A 22,170-nucleotide genomic window follows, 5' to 3' on the forward strand; every position below is an offset into this window, starting at 1 on the left:
AGGCAAGCGCTCTACCCCCGAGCTAAATCCCCAACCCCAGCTGCATTTTCTTGATCACTGCAGTTTCTTCATGATCATAATTCGTGAGAGACGGGATAACTTGCTTGCTTGTTTGTTTGTTTTTTAAATGGGCTCTCAGTGTAGCCCAAGCTGACAACCTAGTCCTTCTGCCTCAGCCTCTTGAGTGCTGTTGAGATTACAGGCCTGGCTTTGGGATGGAATTTTTAAATTCTAAATCAGGGTTTTTGCTTTTGTCAGGATCTTACTGTGTGTCCCTCACAAAAATCTAGCTGCGTCTGCTTCCTGAGTTTATGTCTTATTTTTGATTACAGTCCTGTAACTGCCACACCTGATCCAAATTCCAGTTTTTAAGCATAGCACATCACTGTAAGGTCTTACTGATTTGCTTGCATTTTCGACTGCTGGTGTATTTAGTACTTATCCGTGGGTATTGTGTGACGAGTGTCCTGAGGAAATGCTATACACGTGTCTATTCACCCCAGGTAGGGAGACCAGAACACGTGAAATTATGGATAGCACCAAAATTGCACGTGGTGTACCAATGAGGTTTAACAGGATTACTTACTGGTAGGGGCAGAAGTGACATGACTTCCATCATCAAAGCCCACCCCAGCTCCTAAAAGCTTGGCACCTGGAGCTCAACTGTACAGCCTGCAGGCAGCTTAGGAGGTTGGAGTTCCCTTTAATTAAGAGCCTAGTTGCACTTGTAGAGGACCCAGGTTCAATTCCCAGCACCCAAATGGTGCTACACAACCATCTAACTCCAATCCCATGCGATCAATCCAAAGCATTCTATGTTGTTGTAAAAATATAAAAAAAATACTGTTGTCTTTTATCCCCCACTAGGTCTGGTACCTCGGTGCCCCAAGATATCTGCTAGATATCTTGGCGGAAACACATCCCAACTCCGCAGCGGCCCAGTGTCTCCTGTCGCCGCACAGTTTCCTATACTCAAATCGTCATATAAAAGAACACACAACACAATAACCTTTGACCCAACTGGTAAGATATAATTGCCCACCTAAACCTATAAAGCCCAATACACATCCATCCCTTAAAAACATGTGTAACAACCTGTAAAGGTACAGCGTGGAATCTTAACATCACCCGCCATATTCTCTCTCTCTCCTGTCTCCTCTTCCTTTCCGTTCCAGTCTCCTCCTCTTCCTTCAAACTTCTCTCCCGCCCATCCTTCCTTTTTGTCCAATGACAGGCCTCCTTATATCCTGTACCTGCCCCTCACCTGTATTTTACAAATTCAATGGGGAGAAGGTTCTGGTGATGTCACCTGAGTCCTGAGCTTAAGACTAGGCAGCTGTCCTTGGGGCAGGGGAATTAGCATCAAAATACAGATAACTGCAGGGCAAACCACAACAATTCTATAGCTTCCGAAAAAATTTTTTTCTTACATTTGAGTGTGTGTTGGGTCAGCGCAATGTACTTTTACCTACTGAGCTATCTCACCAGCCCCTTGGCAGCATTTATAGAGTAACAGAAGGGAACAGGAAATTTGTAGACTCATTGTTAGCCTCTGGTTTTCAGACGAGTTCTTGGCTGGGGAACTTTCTACAGCTTGGGGTTCAGGGACTTTCAGGCACTTGGGTTGGACTTGGTTGTCAGAACCAGTCTGAAGGCACAGGAGCTTGCCACTTCCTACTAAACTAGCCACCATCTGGATGAAGCCTGGGACACACACACCTTAGGAGTTCTCAAAAACCAAGTTTACTGAGAGTTTTTTAAGGCTTGGCATTTGGGGATAGAATAATAAAAACGGAAGGAGCCAGGTTTGGTGTCTTTCACTTGTAAAACTAGCACTTAGGAGGCTGAAGCAGGAGGATTGCCAAGAGTTTGCTGCCAGTCTAGATTATATAGCTTGTACCAGGGAGCAACCTAAGGAGACCTTAAGGCAAAAAAAAAAAAAAAAAAAAAAGTGTGGGCTTAGAAACATGGCTCAACCGTTAAGAAGGAATGCTTTGAGAAGACTGGAGTTCATTTCAAAACAAAACAGGCAGAAGCAAGTAGATCTCTGCCTAGAGACTTACAGGCCAACGCAGACGCTCCCCATCCCCAACTACAAACAAAAGTGACCGATGCTAGGACTTTGTATTATCAAGAACCGTCCTTTAGTCCTCTCCGCTTCAGGGCTTTAGGCAAATGAAGAATCCCTCGCAGGGATGCAGGACAAGAGGATCGCTGCACTGCCGCGGCTGCTGCACGGCCGCGGCTCCTCCACAGTCCCGTGGAAGCGTATCTACTCCGCGCTCCCAGAGAAGTTCTGTCATTGTCCCTCCGTGCTTATGCTTGGAATTCCCTCCAGAGAGCAAACCCTACCTCTCTAATTATAGAAGCATTCGCGCGGTTTTATTAAAGAGCGGGGCAATCCGCCCCACAGACCGTGCCTTCAACGTCCTTGTCAGCAAGGCTTCCGGCATCCGAGTCGAAGCCACGCCCCTCTCGCTGTGGAAGCCACGCCCCCTCGGGGCCGGAAGCTGCTGACAGGTCGGAGGAAAACCCGGATCCGCGCGCCTGGCCGCCGAGGCAGCGTGTACGCAGGAGGTGCCTCAGGCGCAGACTCCGGGCGGGCTCGGCTGCGCAGGCTGGCGCGGTTGCGCGCCACAGGCCCGCACGGTCCCGGACCGGATGCGGGATGGCGGCCAGCCTCTGGATGGGAGACGTGAGTCAGGGCCGCCCCTGCTCTGAGGAGAATAAGAGGGTCTCGAGTCCTAGGAGGAGGAAGGGCCTGAGGGCGAAGGACCTTCAGATCCCTGGAGGGTGGCGGTGAACAGGAAGGGTTTTGGGGACAGAGGGAAGCCAGGCAGGTTGTGGTGGTCCATGCCTTAATCCCTGCACTTGGCGAGGCAGAGGCAGGAGGACCAACACAATACTCCATAGTGAGTTCGAGACTCCATAAGTGAGTTCTAGGCCAGCTTGGGCTTCCTATCGAGGCCTGGTCACCCAGGCTTTGAAAGCGGAGTGTGGGCATCAGAATGAAGATTCCTCAGATGCTGAATCTATGAGTTACAGGTTCTGGAATCTCCCTTTCCATTTTGGGGGGAAGGAGTCGGAGGAATCCTAAGGATTGAGGGGCCCTGTGTGTCTAGGGCCGGAAGCACAGGGAATTCTATAATGGGAAACTATTTTGGTTTTTCTTTTGTTGTTGTTTTGAGATGGGGTCCCTCACATAGTTCTGTCTGTCCTGGAACTCATTCTGTAGACCTCAAACTCAGGGATCTACCTGCCACTGCCTCCCTAGTGCTGGGATTACGGGTGCGTGCCACGCCTCCCAGCTAGGGGAGTGATTTGAAGTAAAGGAGTTGGTTGGAACCCTGCTCCCTTCTGGGTAGAAAGCTTGGCTCTGTAGTGCAGTGGAAAGTGTCCTGAACAGAGTGGGAGGGGCTCAACCACTTTTGGGGCTCCTGGCCGTGGGCCTGAGCCTCTCTGCTCTGGTTTTTATGCAGCTGGAACCCTACATGGATGAGAACTTCATCTCTAGAGCCTTTGCCACCATGGGGGAGACCGTGATGAGTGTCAAAATTATCCGAAACCGCCTCACTGGGTACACCTCCCTTTTTCTCTTTCCGGTGCTTGATTAGTAGAGCCCGCTGCTGCTGTCATTCAAGGGAATAAACCTGGCGGGAGGAAGAGCTTCTCGCCATCCCTAGTAGTAGTGATCGCACAGAATTATAAAAAGGAAGCACGGAGGGTGGCTTACTGAGTAGAAGTGTTGAGTATTTCAGGTGTCAGTGATCGAGGCAGGATGCTGGTTTTGAAAATTGGTATGAGCGCTTGCCTAGCAAGCGCAAGGCCCTGGGTTTGGTCCCCAGCTCCGGGGGGAAAAAAAAAGAAAGAAAGAAAATTGGTGTGATCTTTGGTAAGTTACCTTTGTGTTTCATTTATATTTTATTTTACTTTGAAACAAAGTCTTCCTGTAGTCACCATAGGCTGACCTCGATCTTATGACAACCCTGCCTCTGCCTTGCAAGTGCCACAACCACAAGGTGTGCCAGCAGTCCTGGCTCTTTTTTTTTTTCTTTTCTTTTCTTTTTTTCGGAGCTGGGGACCGAACCCAGGGCCTTGTGCTTGCTAGGCAAGCGCTCTACCACTGAGCTAAATCCCCAACCCCCCCCCTTTTTTTTTAAGGTTTAGTTTTACATTTGATTACATTTGATTCTGTATGTATGTGGGGGGGGGGTTATGCAAGAGTGCAGGTGCCCATAGAGGCCAAGGTGTCAAATTCTGTGATGTGCCCCTCTGTGGTTGCTGGATATCGAACTGACGTCCCTTGGAAGAGCAGTATAAAACTCATAATTGCTCAACCATATCTCTAGCTGAACCATATCTCCTTTATAGAGTTCTGAGTATGTGCAATCACTCACACACACACACACACACACACAGTCCCCCTCACCCCTTTTTCCCCAAGAAATTAAGAGCATTCAGAAGTACAAGGTTTGGGGAGGACAGTGAGGTGACCTAGCAGGTACCAGCACTTACCTCGAGCCTGTTAACCTGAGTTGGAAACAAGTAATTGCTGGGTGGTGGTGTGTGCGTACCCTTAACCCCAACATTGGGACACCACAACAAGCCAGAACTAATATGGTGAGAGAGACCCTGTCTCAAAAAAGCAAAGATCTCTCAAATAATTAATACAGATATTAAAGAAGTTTAAGAAGATCTGGACATGGTAGGACATGCCTTTAATCCTAGCACTCTGGAGGCAGAAGTTTGAGGCAGAGTTTGAAGATCTCTGTGAGTTCAAGGCTAGTGCAGTGTACATATTGAATTCTGAGACAGCCGGGACTCCATAGTGAGAACCTGTCTCAACAAAATAATGAAAAGACAGGGTCTTATTTTATAGCGTAGACTGGCCTCGAATTCACTACACATCCAGGACTGGCATTGATCAAACTGGAGGCAGTCCTCTAGCCTCACCTTTTAAACTTTAGAATCTAAAGTGTTTTGAGTGCAGGCAGGTGCCAGCCTTCGTTGTGAGCTCCTGACTTTTAACATACAAAAGCCAACCTTTTCCCAGGACACCCTTGCCCCTTAAACTGAACATAGAACCTGCGGCCTTTTGTATACTAGGCAGATGCCTTAATGTAGACTTTCTTTTGTTTCGTTTGGCTTTCCAGACAGGGTTCTTTGACTGTCCTGGAACTCGGTCTGTAACTGGGAACTTGGTCTGGAATTTATAGCTCTCCCTGCCTCTGCCTCTTGAATGCTGGAATCGAAGGTGTGCACCACCACCACTGCCCAGCGTAATATAAGCCTTTTAAGTAGATAAAAATCATTACCTTCTTGATTAATTTATTCTGGTATTTTCTCTGGGGCTAGTCTTAATTTCTTGTAAGCTAGACAAAGGATCTGAAGGGTTGAGTGGGTAACATTAAGGGTTTTGGGGAGGATTTTGTCACAGGTAATGTGACATATACATAATATGTGGTTATGAAATCAAGGACTGGCCAGATTCACTGTCCTTGTACTTGAAGTTATTTCTGATCTGGAATATGGAGTGGAATAAAAATAGTGTGGTTCTATCAGAAAAAAACAACAACAGTTTTTGAAAACCACTTTAAAAGCAGGGTGGTGGGGTGCACGCCTGTTGTCTCAGCACTTGGAAGGCAGGGGCGGGTGAATCTCTGTGAGCTAGAAGCCAGCCTGGTCTACATAGTGAATTCCAGGACAGCCAGAGCTATATAGTAAGATCCTGTCTTAACAGGAAAGGAGAGGAGAGGGGGAAGGAGGGAGGGAGGGAGGGAGGGAGGGAGAAAGAGAAGGAAACCATTTTTTTCTCTCTTTAGGCCAAAGTGTACCTGGGCGTCCTTACCGCTCTTTCTCTGCTTGCTTCCAGAATCCCAGCTGGCTACTGCTTTGTGGAATTCGCAGACTTGGCCACAGCCGAGAAGTGTTTGCATAAAATTAATGGGAAACCCCTTCCGGGAGCCACACCTGTAAGGACACTTGGATGATGATGGCCTTGCCATTTTTGTTGGCTTTAATTACTACCACATAGTGAACACCATGGGGTGCACACAGCATTTCATTTAATCCCATTGCCACCGCACAAGGTGCTGTTATCTTTGATTGCCCAGGAAACAAGCCCAGGGCGGTGAGGTGACTTACTGAAAGCAATACAGGTAGTAAGTGGCAGGGCCAAGATTCAGACAGAAGACCGCTTGCCTCCAAAACCCAGGCCCTTTCCTATGACAGAAGACTCAAAAACCGGGCTGCCATGTACTCAATGGCAGAGTATCTGCTTAGCATGCCCAAGACCCTGGGTTCAATCCCCAGCCAAGACTCTAGGGCTTTTGCCTGATTGAGAATCTGGAACAGGCTGGTCACAGCAAGGACACATCTCAAGAGGGTTACATTCTGCTCTTCCCACAGTTACTTAGCTTACAGCTGTACCAGCTGGCTCACGCTCATAGAACCATGGAGCTGGCAGTGCCCTTAACGGTCAACTGTGCATCCCTTCATTTTATACAGGAGGAAAGCTGAGGCTTAGAGAGGGGGAGATATTTTGGCCAAGGTAATCTACTTCAGTTTTCTTCAAATATTGTTTGGCTTTTGAAAGATCCTTCTCTGTTTTAGTTTGTCCATGTGTTTTTAAATTTCCAGGCAAAACGTTTTAAACTGAATTATGCCACTTACGGGAAACAGCCAGACAACAGGTAAGTAAGGAGCTCCCCCAATGTAGGTCAAGCCTCAGTATGTGTCTAGACAGGCACAAGTCACAAGGCACATTGTCACTGTGCCAATTACTGCCAAAGGATGGTGGAGAGTTCAACTTGCTATAATTTGCCGCTTTCTGAAGGACACTCTCCTGCTCCCTGGCCTCCATGGTGTCAAGGCAATGTTTTTCCATCTGTGGATGGCACAGGTCGCAGTCTCATGTATTCCAAACTGGCCTCAGGCTCCCTATGTAGTCAAGGATGACCTTAAACTCTAACCTTCCGCTTCCGTCTGCCTCCCACGTGCTGGGATTGATATGTGTGCCCCCGGATGGTACGAGTTAGAGGTACACAGTGCTGCTGACTGAACCCAGCACTCGGTGCATGGAAAGTGTCTGAGTCATTGTTCTATTTCTGTGACGAGAGCACTATGACCAATGTAACTGTAAAGCCAAGCAAGCATTTAGCTGTAGCTGGGGCCGTCCGTAGAGCTTCAGAGGTTTAGTCCATCACCATGGCAGGGAGCATGGCGGCAGGCACTGCTGGAGAGTAGTTGAGAGTAGCTGAGTAGAAAGAAACACTGGACTTAGCATAGGCTTTCGAAAGCTCGAAGCCCACCCCCAGTGACACACTTCTGCTAACAAGGTCACACCTCCTGGTCCTTCTAATCCTGTCAGAGAGTTCCACTCACTGAGACTAAGCAGTCAAAGATAGGTACCTATGGGGGTGCCTTTCTTGTTTGAACCACTACAGAAGGCAAAGGCTACCCTCACCTCCGCTGTTTGTTTGTTTATTGTTTTTTGAAAAAGGGTTTCTCTGTAGCCCAGGCAGTCCTAGAACTCACACTGTAGACCAAGCTAGCCTCATATTTAGAGACCTGCCTGCCTCTGCTTCTCAAGTTCTTGGATTAAAGGTGAGCAGTACTGCCCCCTGGCATTATTTTCTGTTTTATTGAGACAGGGTCTCGTTCTGTAGCCCACACTGATCTATTCACTAGGATGCTCAGACCCACCTCACCAATCCTCCTTATACTGCGGATGTGCGTCACCATGCCTGGCAGGGCCATGTCCCCTCCCTGGTCCTCTCCTCAGCTTTCCATCCTGTTTTCAGGTCTTGAGGTTTTATTCAGTGGGGATCCACTTATAGTAACAATGTGCACTTCCATCGGCTATCTGGGAGTGCTTGTCTACAGTTAGGGTTTGACAGTCCAGGCTCGGCTCGGCAGTCCTTTTGTGTTTTCACGTTGGAAGCAGCCCTGCCTGTGTCACAGACCTTCAGCCCCATCACAGCCTCCAAAGACAGCACTGTGGTTAGGCATGGTGGCACCTTGCCAGCCCTGCTTCAGCACTCGGGAGGTAGAGACAAGAGGAAGATGGCAGGTTGGGGGTCATTGTAGTCTACGTAGCAAGTTCTAAGCTAGCCAGGGCCATATAACTAGGCTGTCGCTCAGAGATAAAATCGGGTTGTGCTCCTTAGGTAAACGGTGTTCAGACACTCTTAAGACAGTATCGCAGGGGGTGGGGATTTAGCTCAGTGGTAGAGCGCTTACCTAGGGAAGCGCAAGGCCCTGGGGTTCGATCCCCACCTCCGAAAAAAAAAACCAAAAAAAAAAAAAAAAGACAGTATCGCAGAAGCTTTCCGAGCTTTCGGTCCATCGGCTCTGCAGGAGAGTGGGTTGCCCCGGCAGAGTTCCAGTCTTCAGAATGCATTCGTGGTCGTGTGCAAGGAGCAGCCTCACAAGTGCTCATTAAAACATGTATGCACTGGGAAATGTTGAGAGGAAAGCCAGTAACCTGACAGCAGAATGTGGGTCATTATAACGTGTACTCAAAAGTCATGCTCTAGACCTGACATCATGGCGTCAGCAATATGTCTGTGTTGCCTAGGCTGACCTCAGACTCCTACTGTAGCCTGAGATTTACAGATAGCATCCACCGCACCCAGTTTGGGCAATATATGAGAAGGAAAAATAGCAGAAATGAAATACTATGGTTCACATTGGTTTTGTAAGTTCAAAAGAAATGCCAGGGCTAGGGGGATGTAGCTCATTAGGCAGAGTGTCTATGCAGGGAGCCCTGTGTTCACAGCCCAGCACCAATAAAACGGCAGAGATATGCCTGGAATCCTGGCACATGGGAGGTGGAGGCAGGTAAATCAGACAGTCTAAGTCATCCTAAGCAAATATGGAGTTTGAGGCTAGCCTGATCTATGTGAGACTAGCCTGATCTATGTGAGACTGTTTCAAAAGGCAGACACTGGGCTAGAGAGATGGTTCAGGAATAAGAGAGCGCATTGCTCCCGTAGAGCCGTTCCCACCACTTATGTACACACAGCCAAGGCCAACTTTGAACTTGCTCTACAGCTGAAGTAGACCTTGAACTTGTGGATCCTCCTGCCTCTCTCTCCCTGGGCATGGGCTACCATAGCTACCATACCTGGCCACTAATTTTATTTTTCTTTGTGAATTTTTTCTTCTTTGTGTTTTTGTCTTGTTTTATCTATTTTGGCTTTTCAAATTTTTTTTTGTGCTGCCCTGGCTATTCTAATTTTATACAAAGAATATGTATCATGTTTGAAATGCTAAAATAAGACCTGGTATATGGTAGCACAAATCAAAAACTGAATCTAGAACTAAATACATTTGTAAACATTTCTAGAAAAAGTTTGCTGCCCATGTTCCAACAGAGTTTGAGCATTTCATCTTGACTATGTTTTAGTTCTTCAGGAGATAAAGGTCTTTTGTCATTACATTTAACATGTTTAGTGTTTTTTAAAATCTTTGCATATGGCTCTGATCTGTCCCTTTGTCTGATCATTCTCTCTTGCTCTCGCTTGCTAGCTTTTTTTTTTTTTTTTTTTTTTTTTAAGACAGGTTGGCCTAGAACTCATAGAGGTTGGCCTGCTTCTAGAACTTGCTCTATAGACCAGGCTGACCTTAAAGTCACAGAGCTCTTGATGCTTAAAGTCAGACAAGTTTTGCGTGGTGTCTGGAAAATTCAGGGCATGGTACTATTTCCATAACTCCTTTGCCAATGGCAGTATGTGCCTGTCACTCAATTTCAGTGCTCAGGAAGCTTTGGCAGAGGATTGCTGGGAGTTTGAGGCCAGCCTGGACTCCATAGCAAAACTTTTTGTCTTAAAGAGAAATGGAGAGAGGAGATTTCAGACAGTGACAGCAGGGTTTGACTTTTTGCTGCCTCTTCTCTCCTCTCAGCCCTGAGTACTCCCTGTTTGTGGGGGACCTGACCCCAGACGTGGACGATGGCATGCTGTATGAGTTCTTTGTCAAAGTCTACCCCTCCTGCCGGGGAGGCAAGGTGGTTTTGGACCAGACAGGCGTGTCTAAGTAAGGCCTTACCTGCTATTTCTGTTCCTCTTCATTCTGTCTTCTTATCCCCTGGGGGAGTATTGTAGAGACACCAGGGAGGGTGGTAGCTCAGAGTACAAGCCCTTGAGCCAGGCAACCTGGTTTGAACCTAGCTCCCTCTCTGGCCAGGACTGTGGACAGTTACCGATAGTCCGAGTGGTTTCCATCAACTGAGGCAATCTAACAGTGGTTCTTATATGGTTGACATAGGAGTAGGGAAGTAATATAAACTATTTGTTGCTGTACTTCTCTCTGTTACTAAGGCTTTCTGCGTAGTTAAAAATATAGTTCAGCCTTGTGTGGCAGTGCACACCTGTATTCCCAGCACTTGGGAAGTGGAGGATCAGAAAGTCAAAGCCATCCATCTTTGACTATTTAGTGAGTTCAAGGCCACCCTGAGCTACGTGAAACTTTTTTTTTTTTTTTTTTTTTTTTGAGCTGGGAACCCAACCTAGGGCCTTGCGCTTGCATAGGCAAGCGCCTACCACTGAGCTAAATCCCAACCCCCATGAAACTCTTTTCTTAATACAACCCTTCAAAAAAGAAAAAAAGAAAAGAAAAGAAAAAAGAAGGAAAAGGGAGCTCTATTTTAAAGTGGAGAGACCTGTCATTGGAGTGTGGAAGCATTTTGAACTGAAGCCAGCTTAAACTACATAGCAAGAACCTACCTTAAAAGTATAAAACAAGGAAAGTCAAACTAAGCAGACAGATTGCAAATCTGGGGTCTTTGTATGCTGCACAATGATCTTAAGGCCAGCCTGGGCAATGAGCTTAAGGCCAGCCTGGGCAATGAGCTTAAGGCCAGCCTGGGCAATGAGCTTAAGGCCAGCCTAGGCAACTTAGCAAAACCATCTCATCTCAGAAAAATAAAGATGGCGGCCCTAAACTGCAGAGTAAGTCCCAGGGAAGCCTGAGTGTAAGGACCACACTAGAGAAACCATGTCTTAAAAATAATAATAAAAACACTCCAAAAGCTAGGGTGTAGTTCAGTTAGGGAGCTTGCTTAGCGTGGACAAGGTCCTGAGTTTGATTTCCCAACTCCAGGAAGGAAGGGAGGGAGGGAAGGAGGGAGGGAGGGAGAGAGAATTTTTTTTTCTTTACTGTGCATAGACTTGAACCCAGTCATGCGCCCCATTCTAAGAACGGCTCATTCTTTCTACATTTCAGTACTCAGAGCTGCACCCAGGTACTTAGTGTGCTAAGCCAGAGAGTGTGAGCCCTGCCACAAAACCACAGCCGCAGGCCTGGCTCCCCCAGTTTTCTTCCATGTGGGCGTAACTGGCCTTGAACTCACAATTCTACATGCTCAGCTTCCTCAGTACTAGAATTACAGGCATGTGCCACCAGCAGCAGCTAAAAGGCTGATTCTTCATTAATGTAGTCCTTACTCTCTCAGGGTTCGGGAGTGCAACCTAGAGTTAAGCCTGCTTTTGTTGTGCGTGACTTTGTCAAAGCTTTCAGACCTCTCTGAGGTTTAAGGCTGCTCCTCAGTGCAGGGTGGTGCACCATGTGGTGAGATACTGAGAATGTCCTCAGCACCTCACCAGCACATGGTGCCTGCTCACTGACTGAAGCACATAGTAGGTTGCTCACTCACTATGTGTGTCATGAACAGTCTCTGAGTAAAGTCTGACCTCCGAAGACCAGGAACCAGGTCTGTCCAAAAGCCCTTTCCCACGTGCCTAGCACCACACCGCAGAAAGTGGGAAGTCTGCAGGCTGACGTCACCTGTCTCCACAGCTACACTGCTGTGATTTGGGAGGGATGCTCCTGTTTGGAAAGGAGCACTGGGTGATGCTGTGGAGGAAAAGGAAGAGAATGGAGAGCTAGACTGACAGAAGGGCTTCTCACTGTGTCAGGATCGTACTGTGCCCGAAGCTGATTCCTCTGTGCTCTGTTTGATGGGACTCCCTCTACCTTTCCAGCCCTTTCTCCTTCATGCTCCAGCCCACCTCCTTTCCCACCCCTCTTGTCCGTGCTTCTCCTCAGGCTTCATCCCTTTGTGATCTAAGTGGTGTGTTGGTCTCTCTCCCTCCAGGGGCTATGGCTTTGTGAAATTCACAGATGAGTTGGAGCAGAAGCGAGCCTTGACGGAGTGCCAGGGAGCAGTGGGACTGGGGTGCAAGCCTGTGCGGCTGAGTGTGGCCATCCCCAAAGCGTGAGTCCGCAGAGAGCACAGGCTGAGTCAGGACAGCATATGTGGGATGCCAGGCTGTAGCGAGGCGGCGGTCACAGTTATCTTTGGTTGGGCTGGGCGTGGGGACGAACTAGTGTAGCCGCACACCCCTGGAAGTTAGAGCTAGGTGGTCAGACATTGAGGGCAGGAACAGGGGAATGCAGTTTGGTTCTGTGTCCTGACGTATCTATAGAATTAGGTAGAATAAGGAGAGAGGACATTTTTTTTTTTTTTTTTTTTTTTTTTTTTTTTTTTTTTTGTTTTTTTTTTTTGTGGTTGGGGTCCGGTCCCGGGGCCTTTGGCTTTCTAGGTCAGGGCCCTCCCACTGAGCCAAATCCCCAGCCCCGACATTTTTCTTTTAAAGTTCCTGTTAGGGTCTGTTGCAGTGGAATGACTGGCTAAGAATTCTAAACAGGTGAGGCAGCAGTGATGACTCAGCGTTAAGAGCACTGGCTGCCCTCTAAGAGGTCACAGGTTCACTTAACCAGCATCCACAATAGCAGCTTACACCTATCTATAACTCTAGTTCCAGAGGCTCCAACACTTTCCCGCAGACATACATGCAGGCAAAACATCAGTGCATATAAAATAAATATAAACAAATTATTTTTAAAAAAGAATTATAAACAGCTGAAATACTGAAATACTGCGCCTCACTGTTAACTTGACATGCCAGGTAGGTAGGTTCACAGAGACCCGCCTGCCTCTGCCTCCAAGTGCTGGCATTTAAGGTGTGTGCCACCACACCTGACCCCTGAGTGGCATTTCTTATCTTTCAGCACTTCCAGCAGGTAGAGATTTCACTCATAGGAGGCACTGGCATCTGAAAATATTTTGCGACATTGTAACAGTGCTAGTGGCATCTAGGAGGTCATAGTTAGGGTGCTGCTGCAGTGCACAGGACAGCCCTATAGCTAGGAACTAAGTGGTACCCCTACTACTGGCAGAAGGAACAAGGCTGAGATATCTTTACCAACATGAACAAGGGCAGCCAAACTTCAGGGTAGACCTTCCACATGGTCCTGTTGAAGTAACAGAGACTTGAATGTTCTACAGGGTCTCACTAGGTGGCCCTGGCTGGCCTAGATCTTGCTGTGTAGAACAGGCTACCCTCAAACTCATAGATAATGGTCTACCTCTCCCTCTGGAGTGATCAGATTAAAAGTATGGGCCAGGAGACCCAGCAAAGAAAGACAGTTTTTAAAGGAAGTTACAGATCTGGAGAGAGATTCTTCCAGAGGACTAAGTTAATCTCCAACACCCACTTTGGTCTGTTCACAGCACCTATGACTTTAGCTCCAGGGGGATCTAATATTCTCTTCTGCCCTTAATACATCTCTACACAGAAACACACATACACATATAAGTCCCCCCTTTTTTTTTTTTTTAAAGATTTATTTTAGGGGTTGGGGATTTGGCTCAGTGGTAGAGCGCTTGCCTAGGAGGCGCAAGGTCCTGGGTTCGGTCCCCAGCCCCAGGAAAGAAAAAAAAAAATTATTTTCTTATATATAAGTACACTGTAGCTGTCTTTAGACACACCAGAAGAGGGCATTGGATTCCATTACAGATGGTTGTGAGCCACCATGTGGTTGCTGGGAACTGAACTCAGGACTTCTGGAAGAGCAGTCAGTGCTCTTAACTGTTGAGCCATCTCTCCAGCCCTACAAAAGTCTTTAAAGTCCCCATTTCATTATTCTGAATTGGCTGTAGTGACAGTGCCACACACCTGTAATTCCGATACTAGGGTGAGTGGGACAGTCAGACAGACTCCAGGACAGCACTGTAAAACCCTGTGGGGCAGACAAGCAAACTGTAAATGTCAAAAGTGATTATCTCTCAATGCCCTTCCAAGATTATATGCTACATATAAGTCGATTAAATGTGGTAGGATTTATTACTTGTAACTCTGGGGTTCAAACCCAGAGCCTTGCATTCCATTTTAAATTTCATAAATAATACATATTCCTTTTTTTCTTAGTTTTTTCCATATACACACTTTTCCATGTAGTCGTACCCTTGTATGAATGATTTTATTTACTGTTTGGGGGCAGTGGGTATTTGGGTATTAGACCTCACAGGGCTAAGCATTCTCTCCACTGAGTATCCTGACTATGATTTTATTTCTATCTACTGCAGCGTAGTCCTTTATAAGTTCTGACCAACGATTCCTCTGTTGTCCATCATTTTGGCTGTTTCTGGTACATTCTTGTTTGTTCTGTAATTAGACTCTGGCAATATAGCTATAAACAGAAACAAAGACCCATCTGCAAACTTCTAATTTGTCCTATCTGTGCTAGCCACACTGAACACTGTTGTTAGTAATCCGTGCCCACCCCTGGGGAGGTGCCCTCAAGCCCTCAGGATAAGGATTGGCAGGCCCTGGAGAGAGCCTGAAGGAGACACAAGGAGCCCAGGTGAGGAAGAGGAACCTCCACTTCTGTCAACACAGTGGTAGAAATCAGCAGATTCATAGAGGAGGGGTCAAAATGATGACTAGTGGGTCACCCGCCCCACACTCAGCTGGTGGGGCCATCTGCCTGCAGGCTGCAGAGGGCATCCTGTCTAGAGCTGGATGCTGCAGTAACCAGCAGCCGGGTTTACCTAGCAGTAGCTGAGCCCCTTCCCTAAAAAGCTTAAAAGTGCGCAGTCTCAGTGTTGCTGCCTTTGTCTTGCCTGGTGCTCTCAGCTCATGCTCACAGCTTCCTCTGTGGCCTGGTTAGCATAGCCAAGCCCCCAGTGCTGAGGAGAAGTGATTTCTCACATCAGCCGGCAGCTCGGAGGAGTGGGCCTCTGGCTCCTGCGCGCTTTTGGTGTCACAGGGCACTCTAAGCTCAAATTCGTGAGTGCAATCCCATTGTCATTCGCCTGAGCTTCACTGTGTTCCTGAGGTTTTCTGTTAGATGGTAATGGGCCTGCTTCTGAAGTTTCTCCATACATGGCTTTCCTGTCTTTGAGAGCAGTGGGTCCTTTGCAGACATGGCCTCCTGTCTTCGGTTGGGAATGGTGTTGGTTACAGGATCTGAAGAAGAAAGGAACGTGCGAATTAAAGTGTAGCCCTAGTAAATCACTGGACTTTATTCCTTTTTATCGAGGTGGCCATATTGTTTAGCCCTGCCCCTGCCTTCCAAGGGCTGGCATTAACCACAGCTGGCTGAGTTTCTTAGTTTTTAAGACATTTTAAGTTATTTTACTTATCCTATAGCATGTGTGTGTGCCCACAAGATGTGCACAGCCCACTAAGAGGTCAGAGGCCAGCTGTGTGGAGCGGGTTCTTCTTCTGTGTGTGGACTGTCAGGCTCATGTGTCTTTATCCACTGAGCCATCTGTCATCTGATCCAAGCTGTGCAGACATTCAGCTTTCTCCCTGGTGTGTGGGAAGGGTAAATAACACCTCTATTGCATGAATCCCAGCACTGCAAACACCAAGTCCAAATCCCAAGTAACCATCAGATAAGGCAGCTGGGGGAGGGGGAGAGAGCTCCAGGTAGAGCATTGCTCAGCACATGCACGACTGTATTCAGCTCCACCACAGTTAGCATTCCTGCAGAGACAGTAAGACTGCTTCAAAGCAGGGCAGGTGATCTCACGGTCTGTAGTTGGAAATCCATGTTGAATCATCTTAAACCCAGAACTTGAATTTATCTTTTTATTTTTTGTTTTTAGCCTCTGTGTAGTGTAGCCTTATCTATCTTGGAACTCATTCTGTAGACCAGGCTGTCCTCAAACTCTGCCTCCCGAGTGCTGGGATTAAAGGTGGTGTGTCACCACTGCCCAGCTAAACCAGATGTTTTTATGCTGTGTTTTCCTGAGTTTTTGCAACTGTCAAAGAAAAGAGTCTCCCAAGATCTTGAGAAAGGGGCTGGAGAGATGGCTCAGCGGTTAAGAGCACTGACTGCTTTTCCAGAGGTCCTGAGTTCAGTTCTGAGCACCCACACGGCAGTTTACAGCTCTCAATACTGAATCCAATGCAGAACATCCATGTATGCAAAATACATAAACAATTTTTTTCTTTAAAGGATTTTTGGGGGAAAAAGTCCTGACAAGGCAGTCAGTCAAGCCAAGAAAGGCCTTCAGCCTAAGAGCCTGGGCTCTGCAGGCAGACTGCCTGAGTTTATTCCTTAGTCATGTGGCCCTGGACCAGTCACTTAAAACACTCTGTGTCCCCATCTGTATGGCAGGGACGGGATAGGGAGTGTGCAGGACAGTAGGCGTGGACCCTCCCAGAGCTCCTACAGTCCCCGGTCAAGGGAAATGTCCTCTTACTTCTGGTTTTGTTTTATGTAAGGAGCCGTGTAAAGCCAGTTGAGTACAGCCAGATGTACAGTTACAGCTACAACCAGTATTACCAGCAGTACCAGAACTACTATGCCCAGTGGGGCTATGACCAGAACACTGGCAGCTACAGCTACAGCTACCCTCAGTATGGCTATACCCAGAGCACCATGCAGGTAACCATGTCTGGCAACCCTTGGGTCTCATTTCACCTCCAGGAACCATCATTCTCCACTGAAAATTGTTCCTGGGCTTGGGCTTTGAAAAAGTAGGGTGGGCGAGATTGACCCAGTTCCACTTGTGGAAAGCTAACCAGGATTTTCTCAGGTTTCTCACTCGTCCTCTCCTTTCTTCACAGACATATGAAGAGGTTGGGGATGATGCACTGGAAGGTAAGAGTCCCTGCATGTCTCTGTCAACTGACACAAGTACCAGCCAGGGGCCTTAGCAGACTCCTGAGAGACACCAAGGATGTGTGTGCTTGCTTTTTGTTGTTTTTCCAGACAGAGTTCCTGTAGGCCTGGCTGTTCCAGAACTCTGTAGACCAAACTGCTTTTGAACTCAGAGATCCACCTGCCTCTGCCTCCGGAGTGCTGGGATTAAAGATGTGTGTGTGGGCTTGGATGAGTGTGCTTCTAATGGAAGTAGGCGCCCATGATTGCAGCCATGTAGTATTATGAGAAATGAGGGCCACTCCTAGGAGCCCACTCTTTCCGAGCTGTCGGCCCCACCCACCGGCTGTCTCTATAACAGTAACGCTGTTACTTTGTATCTGTTGGGTTTTGTTTGGTTGGTTTTCTGCATTTCGTGTGCTTTGGTGTTTTGTGTATGTCCATATGATGGTCCTCCCAGAACTGCCTTTACTTACAGTTGTGAGCCACAGAGTGGGTGCTGGGAATTGAACTCAGGATGTCTTGAGGAGCAGCCAGTGCTCTTATCCACTGAGCCATCTCTCCAACCCCTACTGTTTACCAGTTTGTAAGGTTAATTTTTCTATTTTTCAGTTTGTTTTTTTAGTACTGGGCATGGAACTTAAGGCCCCTGTTGTGCTAGGGAAGTTCTCGACTCTGAGTTACATCCCTCCAGTCTATGCAGTTTGTTTTTTTTTTTTTAAAGATTTATTCATTTATTAAATACAAGTACACTGTAGCTGTCTTCAGATATGCCAGAAGAGGGCATCAGATCTCTTTACAGATGGTTGTGAGCCACCATGTGGCTGCTGGGAATTAAACTCAGAACCTCTGGAAGAAGTCAGTGCTCTTAACCTCTAGCTCCCAATCCGTTTTAAGTTGGGACAGGATATTAAGAACACAATTACAGAATGGAAGGAGAAACAGCAGCCGTCAAAGCTCTCCATCTTTCTGAACCCCCAGCCCTTAAGGTCTCCACCTGCCTGACCCTGTCTCTTCCTCCAGACCCTGCGCCACAGCTGGATGTGACTGAGGCCAACAAGGAGTTCATGGAACAGAGTGAGGAACTGTACGACGCACTGATGGACTGTCACTGGCAGCCCCTGGACACCGTGTCATCAGAGATCCCCGCCATGATGTAACCAGGACATAGAGCACAGATGCCTTTTTTATTGCGAAGCTTTTATCTTTTTGAAAGTGATTTATAATGTTTTAATAAATTACCATTTCCTGAATTGTGAGCCACTTCACCTGTGGAAAAGCCATGAGTGGGTACATGACATTTGGAAGTGCCTTAGCAGTCAGTGGTCATTCCTGTCTAGATAATACAATGGTCTGATCAGGCCTGGCCGAAGGTATCAGAAGAGCTGATTTCATAATGGCTGTCCCCATGCCTGCCTGGCCACCATGCTCTCTGATCCTGTGGTACTGTGAGAAAGGATTCCAGGCCCCATCAAATCACGGGGATCATGGTTGTCCTGGAACTCACAATGCAGCAGACTAAACTGCCTAGAAAGAGCTGGCCTGTCCCATTTTAAATCCAATCAGAGAAAGAAATTTGAAAAGTCTTTATTGAACCAATTGCATGTTGGGTTACAAAGGTATTTCACTTTTCCAAAATGCTGTTTCTCTTTGTAGACCAATCTGGCCACAAAAGGCTACCTGGCTAAGTATTAGCCAGAAACTTCTAAATCCCAGTGTGATCTTCTTGTGGCATTTTTCTGAAAATGAAGTACAAACCTGTGTTAGTTCCATCCTCAGACTCAATTCCCACCTCCCGTTTCTCCTAGCAACTGGTCTCAGTCCCATATCCGCATTTCTCATCCATAGATGTCCACTGATAATGGGTTTCATCACAGACCAGTGTCTGAGCTTCCCCCCTCCTTACAGTCTCCGCTGGATTACTGGACGATGCTAATGGTCTTCAATGGGCAAATACCACACACATGTCAAGCCAAGCCATCTTTGTCCCAGATGTTAACAGCACATGCAGGCCAGACTGAGGTGCTAGTCTCTATACACCAGAGGTTCTGCTATATACAGGGTTCACTCATTAAAAGTCCTCAAGTTAAGCTTACCCAACAAATAATGCAGACCAAATCACATGATGGCCGCCTCACTGGTCACATGGTCCTTTAAAGAAAAAAAAAAAAACCACATGAATGTTAAATAAGCCAGTACTTAGCAAGTGCATTTCCAAATCTCAAATTATCCCATTCTATCTAGAAGCCCAGGCATGTTTGAATCTGGCCTGATGCTCTACACAAAACCGCATCGCTGTGAGGCCAGCTTCAGTGTACTCTCCCTCCTTTATGACCACCAAGACCAGCATCAAGATCCGATGGGAAAGGGAGACCAGAGGGTCAGGCTGTCTCAGACAGCAACTTTACCTTAGCTTAATGAGCAGAGGCTTACAGGCTGTCTCCTCACTCTTCCAAGAACCGCCCAAGTGCACACTGCAGAAGGAAAGTTTGTTGTGAATACCACAGGACAGAAGGACAGACAGCTCATAACTCCAGTGGAAAAACATATAGGAGAGCTGAGTGGCAACAGCAGGCACTGTGATGACCTGGGCTGTCAAAGTCTCTCCGTTACTCTGGCATGCAGTTGGAGATCCCATGGCTATGAGCAGCCACAGCCCTTGGAAACATGCTTCACTTCTCACCAGGTAACCGACCAACCCGAGCTTACCAGGCCCTGCTTTGTCTCCTCATCGGCCCATCTTCTGGTCTCCTTCCTCACCACAATCTTCACCTGAACAGCTAAGATAAATGGCAACATAATTACATACAATCTTGTTCCATATTCTGGGTCCCTATCTTAAAAGCAATGTGGGGGTTGGGGATTTAGCTCAGTGGTAGAGCGCTTGCCTAGGAAGCGCAAGGCCCTGGGTTCGGTCCCCAGCTCCGAAAAAAAGAACAAAACAACAACAAAAAAAAGCAATGTGACAGCAGTGACCAACGAATTGCTCTATACCAATAGATGTTTGAAGGCTCCGCAAGCTATTTTCAAAATGTTTTTTTTTTGTTGGCTTATATCACACGTGATATAATTTGAGACAAAGTTCTTTTCATTTTTAAAATTTTAATTGCTTATTGGTTCTTTGTGAATTTCACATTATGGACCTCATCTTCCCATCTTTTTTTTTTAAAGAGATTTACTTATGAGTACACTGTAGCTGTCTTCAGACACACCAGAAGAGGGCAACAGATCCCAATAAAGTTGGTTGTGAGCCACCATGTGGTGGATTTGAACTCTGGACCTCTGGAAGAGCAGTGCTCTTATCTGCGGAGTCATCTCTCCAGCCCAGTTTTCCAATGTAGGCCTTTTTGGCCTGAAATCTCAGTAGATTAGGCTCAAAGCCACACCTGCCTCCTAAGTGCTGGAATAAACGCCACGTTTCGAATAATAAAGATCCCTACATATCCCGGAAAAACCTTAAGGTGGAGCTGTCTTTTCCCAAAATGTTGCAGATCAGTTATAGGAAACAGAACCGCGACCGTCAAGGAAAATTGTTTCTCTGGGCCACCTTTTTGACCACAGCAGCTATGTAGAAGCAGCTGCAGCTTCGATAAGGGCCACGGTGATAGTGGTTACTAAACCTCAAACCCACAAGCCACTTGCCTCACCACCGTCTCCTAGAGACACCTGAAAACGGCAATCCTGTAAGCTGCAAAGGCTTTTAATACGTGCACATTTATTAGACATTGAGACAGGTTCTTGACTAGAACCCAAAGCTATATCAAATTAATGACTCTACTGTGTCCGCACAAAAGTTTAACACGCCGAAGATATCAGGGTAAGCTCAATAAAATGGCGGCTTTTTGCAATCAGAAAACGAGAAAGCTAGGCTTTATACAAGTCTTACCCAGCTCTGTACGGGTAAGGCCAGGTCAAGGTCCTGACTTTTTCTTTAAAGGCTTTAATACTGTGGTTGACATAGGGATCGCCTAGCACGTGGCAGAATCCAAATCCCACCTAACATAGGAGCGAGGTTGGCCGCAAGCGTCACTGTAGGGTAATGGTCACGGCCCTTTCCAGTTGGCGTCATCCTAATAAGGTTACTGCACCCAAGCTCGTAATCCCACCAAGGCACAAATCTCATCAACCCTAAACCGATAATCTGCAGCACTCACCAGCCAAAAGGCGCGGTCGGTAGGCCGCGGAATTATCACTGCGCATGCGGCCATTAGGGTCCGTGCTTCTACCGCAGAAATGGAGAATCCCGGTTCCTTAGCGGCAGGCTCGGTATCCCGCGGCCTCGGAGGAACCATCCGGGGATGCAGACCGAGGACGGTGGGCTGGGGAACTGGGAGAATGGGGGGGGGGGGGCAAGACTGGAAAGAAATACAAGGCGCCATAGGAAAGAACAAAGGACGCGGACGAGGAGAGAAAGGACTGAGAGCGGCCTGCAGCTGAATTATATACGCTCGCGCCCTCAGCCGCGTCTGCGTCATCCGCCTGCCGCACGTAGCCTCTGGGAAATGTAGTCCATAGGACATCCTGGTTCCTGATCTTAGTGGCTTCCACCAGGGCCAGAGAGCTCAACTCGTATTTCAGACCAGCTCTGATTCCTACGGATTATGTCCCCGGGCTACTCTGAATTAACACCGATCTCAGAAAGGGTTTTCCGCCCGGAGCATTCCGGGATGCCAGAAGGGTAACCGGACGCTGGCAGGTCTTATTAAAGGAGGACCCAGATGGATGTGTTATTTGTTCAAAGTTGATTTCCTCTGCTGCTGTGTGTTTTCTTTTTTCTTTCTTTTTTTTTTTTTTTGTTCTTTTTTTCGGAGCTGGGGACCGAACCCAGGGCCTTGCGCTTCCTAGGTAAGCGCTCTACCACTGAGCTAAATCCCCAGCCCCTGCTGTGTGTTTTCTAAGCAACTCCTGTTTACGCTGGCCCTATTATTCCATCTCATGTTCATACATGCCTTGTGTACGGGCTTCATGGTTATACCCTTTCATAGGGATTGAAGAATGGATCACAGCTAGCAAGCAAGGTAAACTAGACTCTGGGCACAGCTCGGACACCCAAAGCAACGACTGTGTACCGACTTTGCTCATGAGATGAATGAATGAGTCTCAAAAGCATACATGGTGGGGGAGGGAGATGGAATATAGGGGGCTTATGGATGGGAAACAGGGAAAGGGGATGACATTTGAAATGTAAATTTAAAAAATCCAATTAAAAAAAAAAAGAAATGGGGGGAGAGCTCGCATGGTAAATGGACTGGAGAGAAAGTTCGGTGGGTG

At 47.3% G+C, this 22,170-nt stretch overlaps 1 protein-coding gene, 1 long non-coding RNA gene and 4 other non-coding genes across 8 annotated transcripts; 1 reads left to right on the forward strand and 5 right to left on the reverse strand.

Annotated features, from left to right (window-relative positions):
- Window positions 1–2,564: 2,564 nt before the first annotated feature.
- Trnau1ap (tRNA selenocysteine 1 associated protein 1) lies at window positions 2,565–18,152 on the forward strand. 3 transcript variants are annotated; one of them, XM_032896790.1, is made up of 9 exons: window positions 2,566–2,695; window positions 3,480–3,577; window positions 5,873–5,972; window positions 6,640–6,692; window positions 9,907–10,038; window positions 12,098–12,217; window positions 16,521–16,683; window positions 16,866–16,899; window positions 17,923–18,152. In XM_032896790.1, the coding sequence occupies exons 1-9, from the start codon at window positions 2,669–2,671 to the stop codon at window positions 18,057–18,059; spliced, it is 864 nt and encodes a 287-aa protein (XP_032752681.1). In that variant the 5' UTR covers window positions 2,566–2,668; the 3' UTR covers window positions 18,060–18,152. The 3 variants fall into 3 exon arrangements, with proteins under 3 accessions (XP_032752686.1, XP_032752688.1, XP_032752681.1); XM_032896795.1 differs by lacking the exon at window positions 12,098–12,217 and having other exon boundaries at window positions 2,565–2,695; XM_032896797.1 differs by lacking the exon at window positions 9,907–10,038 and having other exon boundaries at window positions 2,565–2,695.
- A 304-nt stretch (window positions 18,153–18,456) lies between these two features.
- On the reverse strand, window positions 18,457–21,319 carry LOC116895570. Its single transcript, XR_004387291.1, has 5 exons — window positions 21,054–21,319; window positions 19,609–19,679; window positions 19,308–19,373; window positions 18,996–19,050; window positions 18,457–18,638 (listed from the first exon to the last, which is right to left on the reverse strand). It is a non-coding gene; the product is annotated as an uncharacterized LOC116895570 (long non-coding RNA).
- Window positions 18,709–18,782, reverse strand: LOC116890608. The gene has a single exon (XR_004386759.1). It is a non-coding gene; the product is annotated as a small nucleolar RNA SNORD99 (small nucleolar RNA).
- LOC116890478 lies at window positions 19,152–19,281 on the reverse strand. The gene has a single exon (XR_004386667.1). It is a non-coding gene; the product is annotated as a small nucleolar RNA SNORA61 (small nucleolar RNA).
- LOC116890473 lies at window positions 19,444–19,572 on the reverse strand. Its single transcript, XR_004386662.1, has one exon. It is a non-coding gene; the product is annotated as a small nucleolar RNA SNORA44 (small nucleolar RNA).
- Window positions 20,365–20,500, reverse strand: LOC116890450. Its single transcript, XR_004386642.1, has one exon. It is a non-coding gene; the product is annotated as a small nucleolar RNA SNORA16B/SNORA16A family (small nucleolar RNA).
- Window positions 21,320–22,170: the final 851 nt, after the last annotated feature.

This window comes from Rattus rattus, chromosome 1, assembly GCF_011064425.1.
Source record: "Rattus rattus isolate New Zealand chromosome 1, Rrattus_CSIRO_v1, whole genome shotgun sequence".
Lineage (NCBI taxonomy): Eukaryota > Metazoa > Chordata > Mammalia > Rodentia > Muridae > Rattus > Rattus rattus.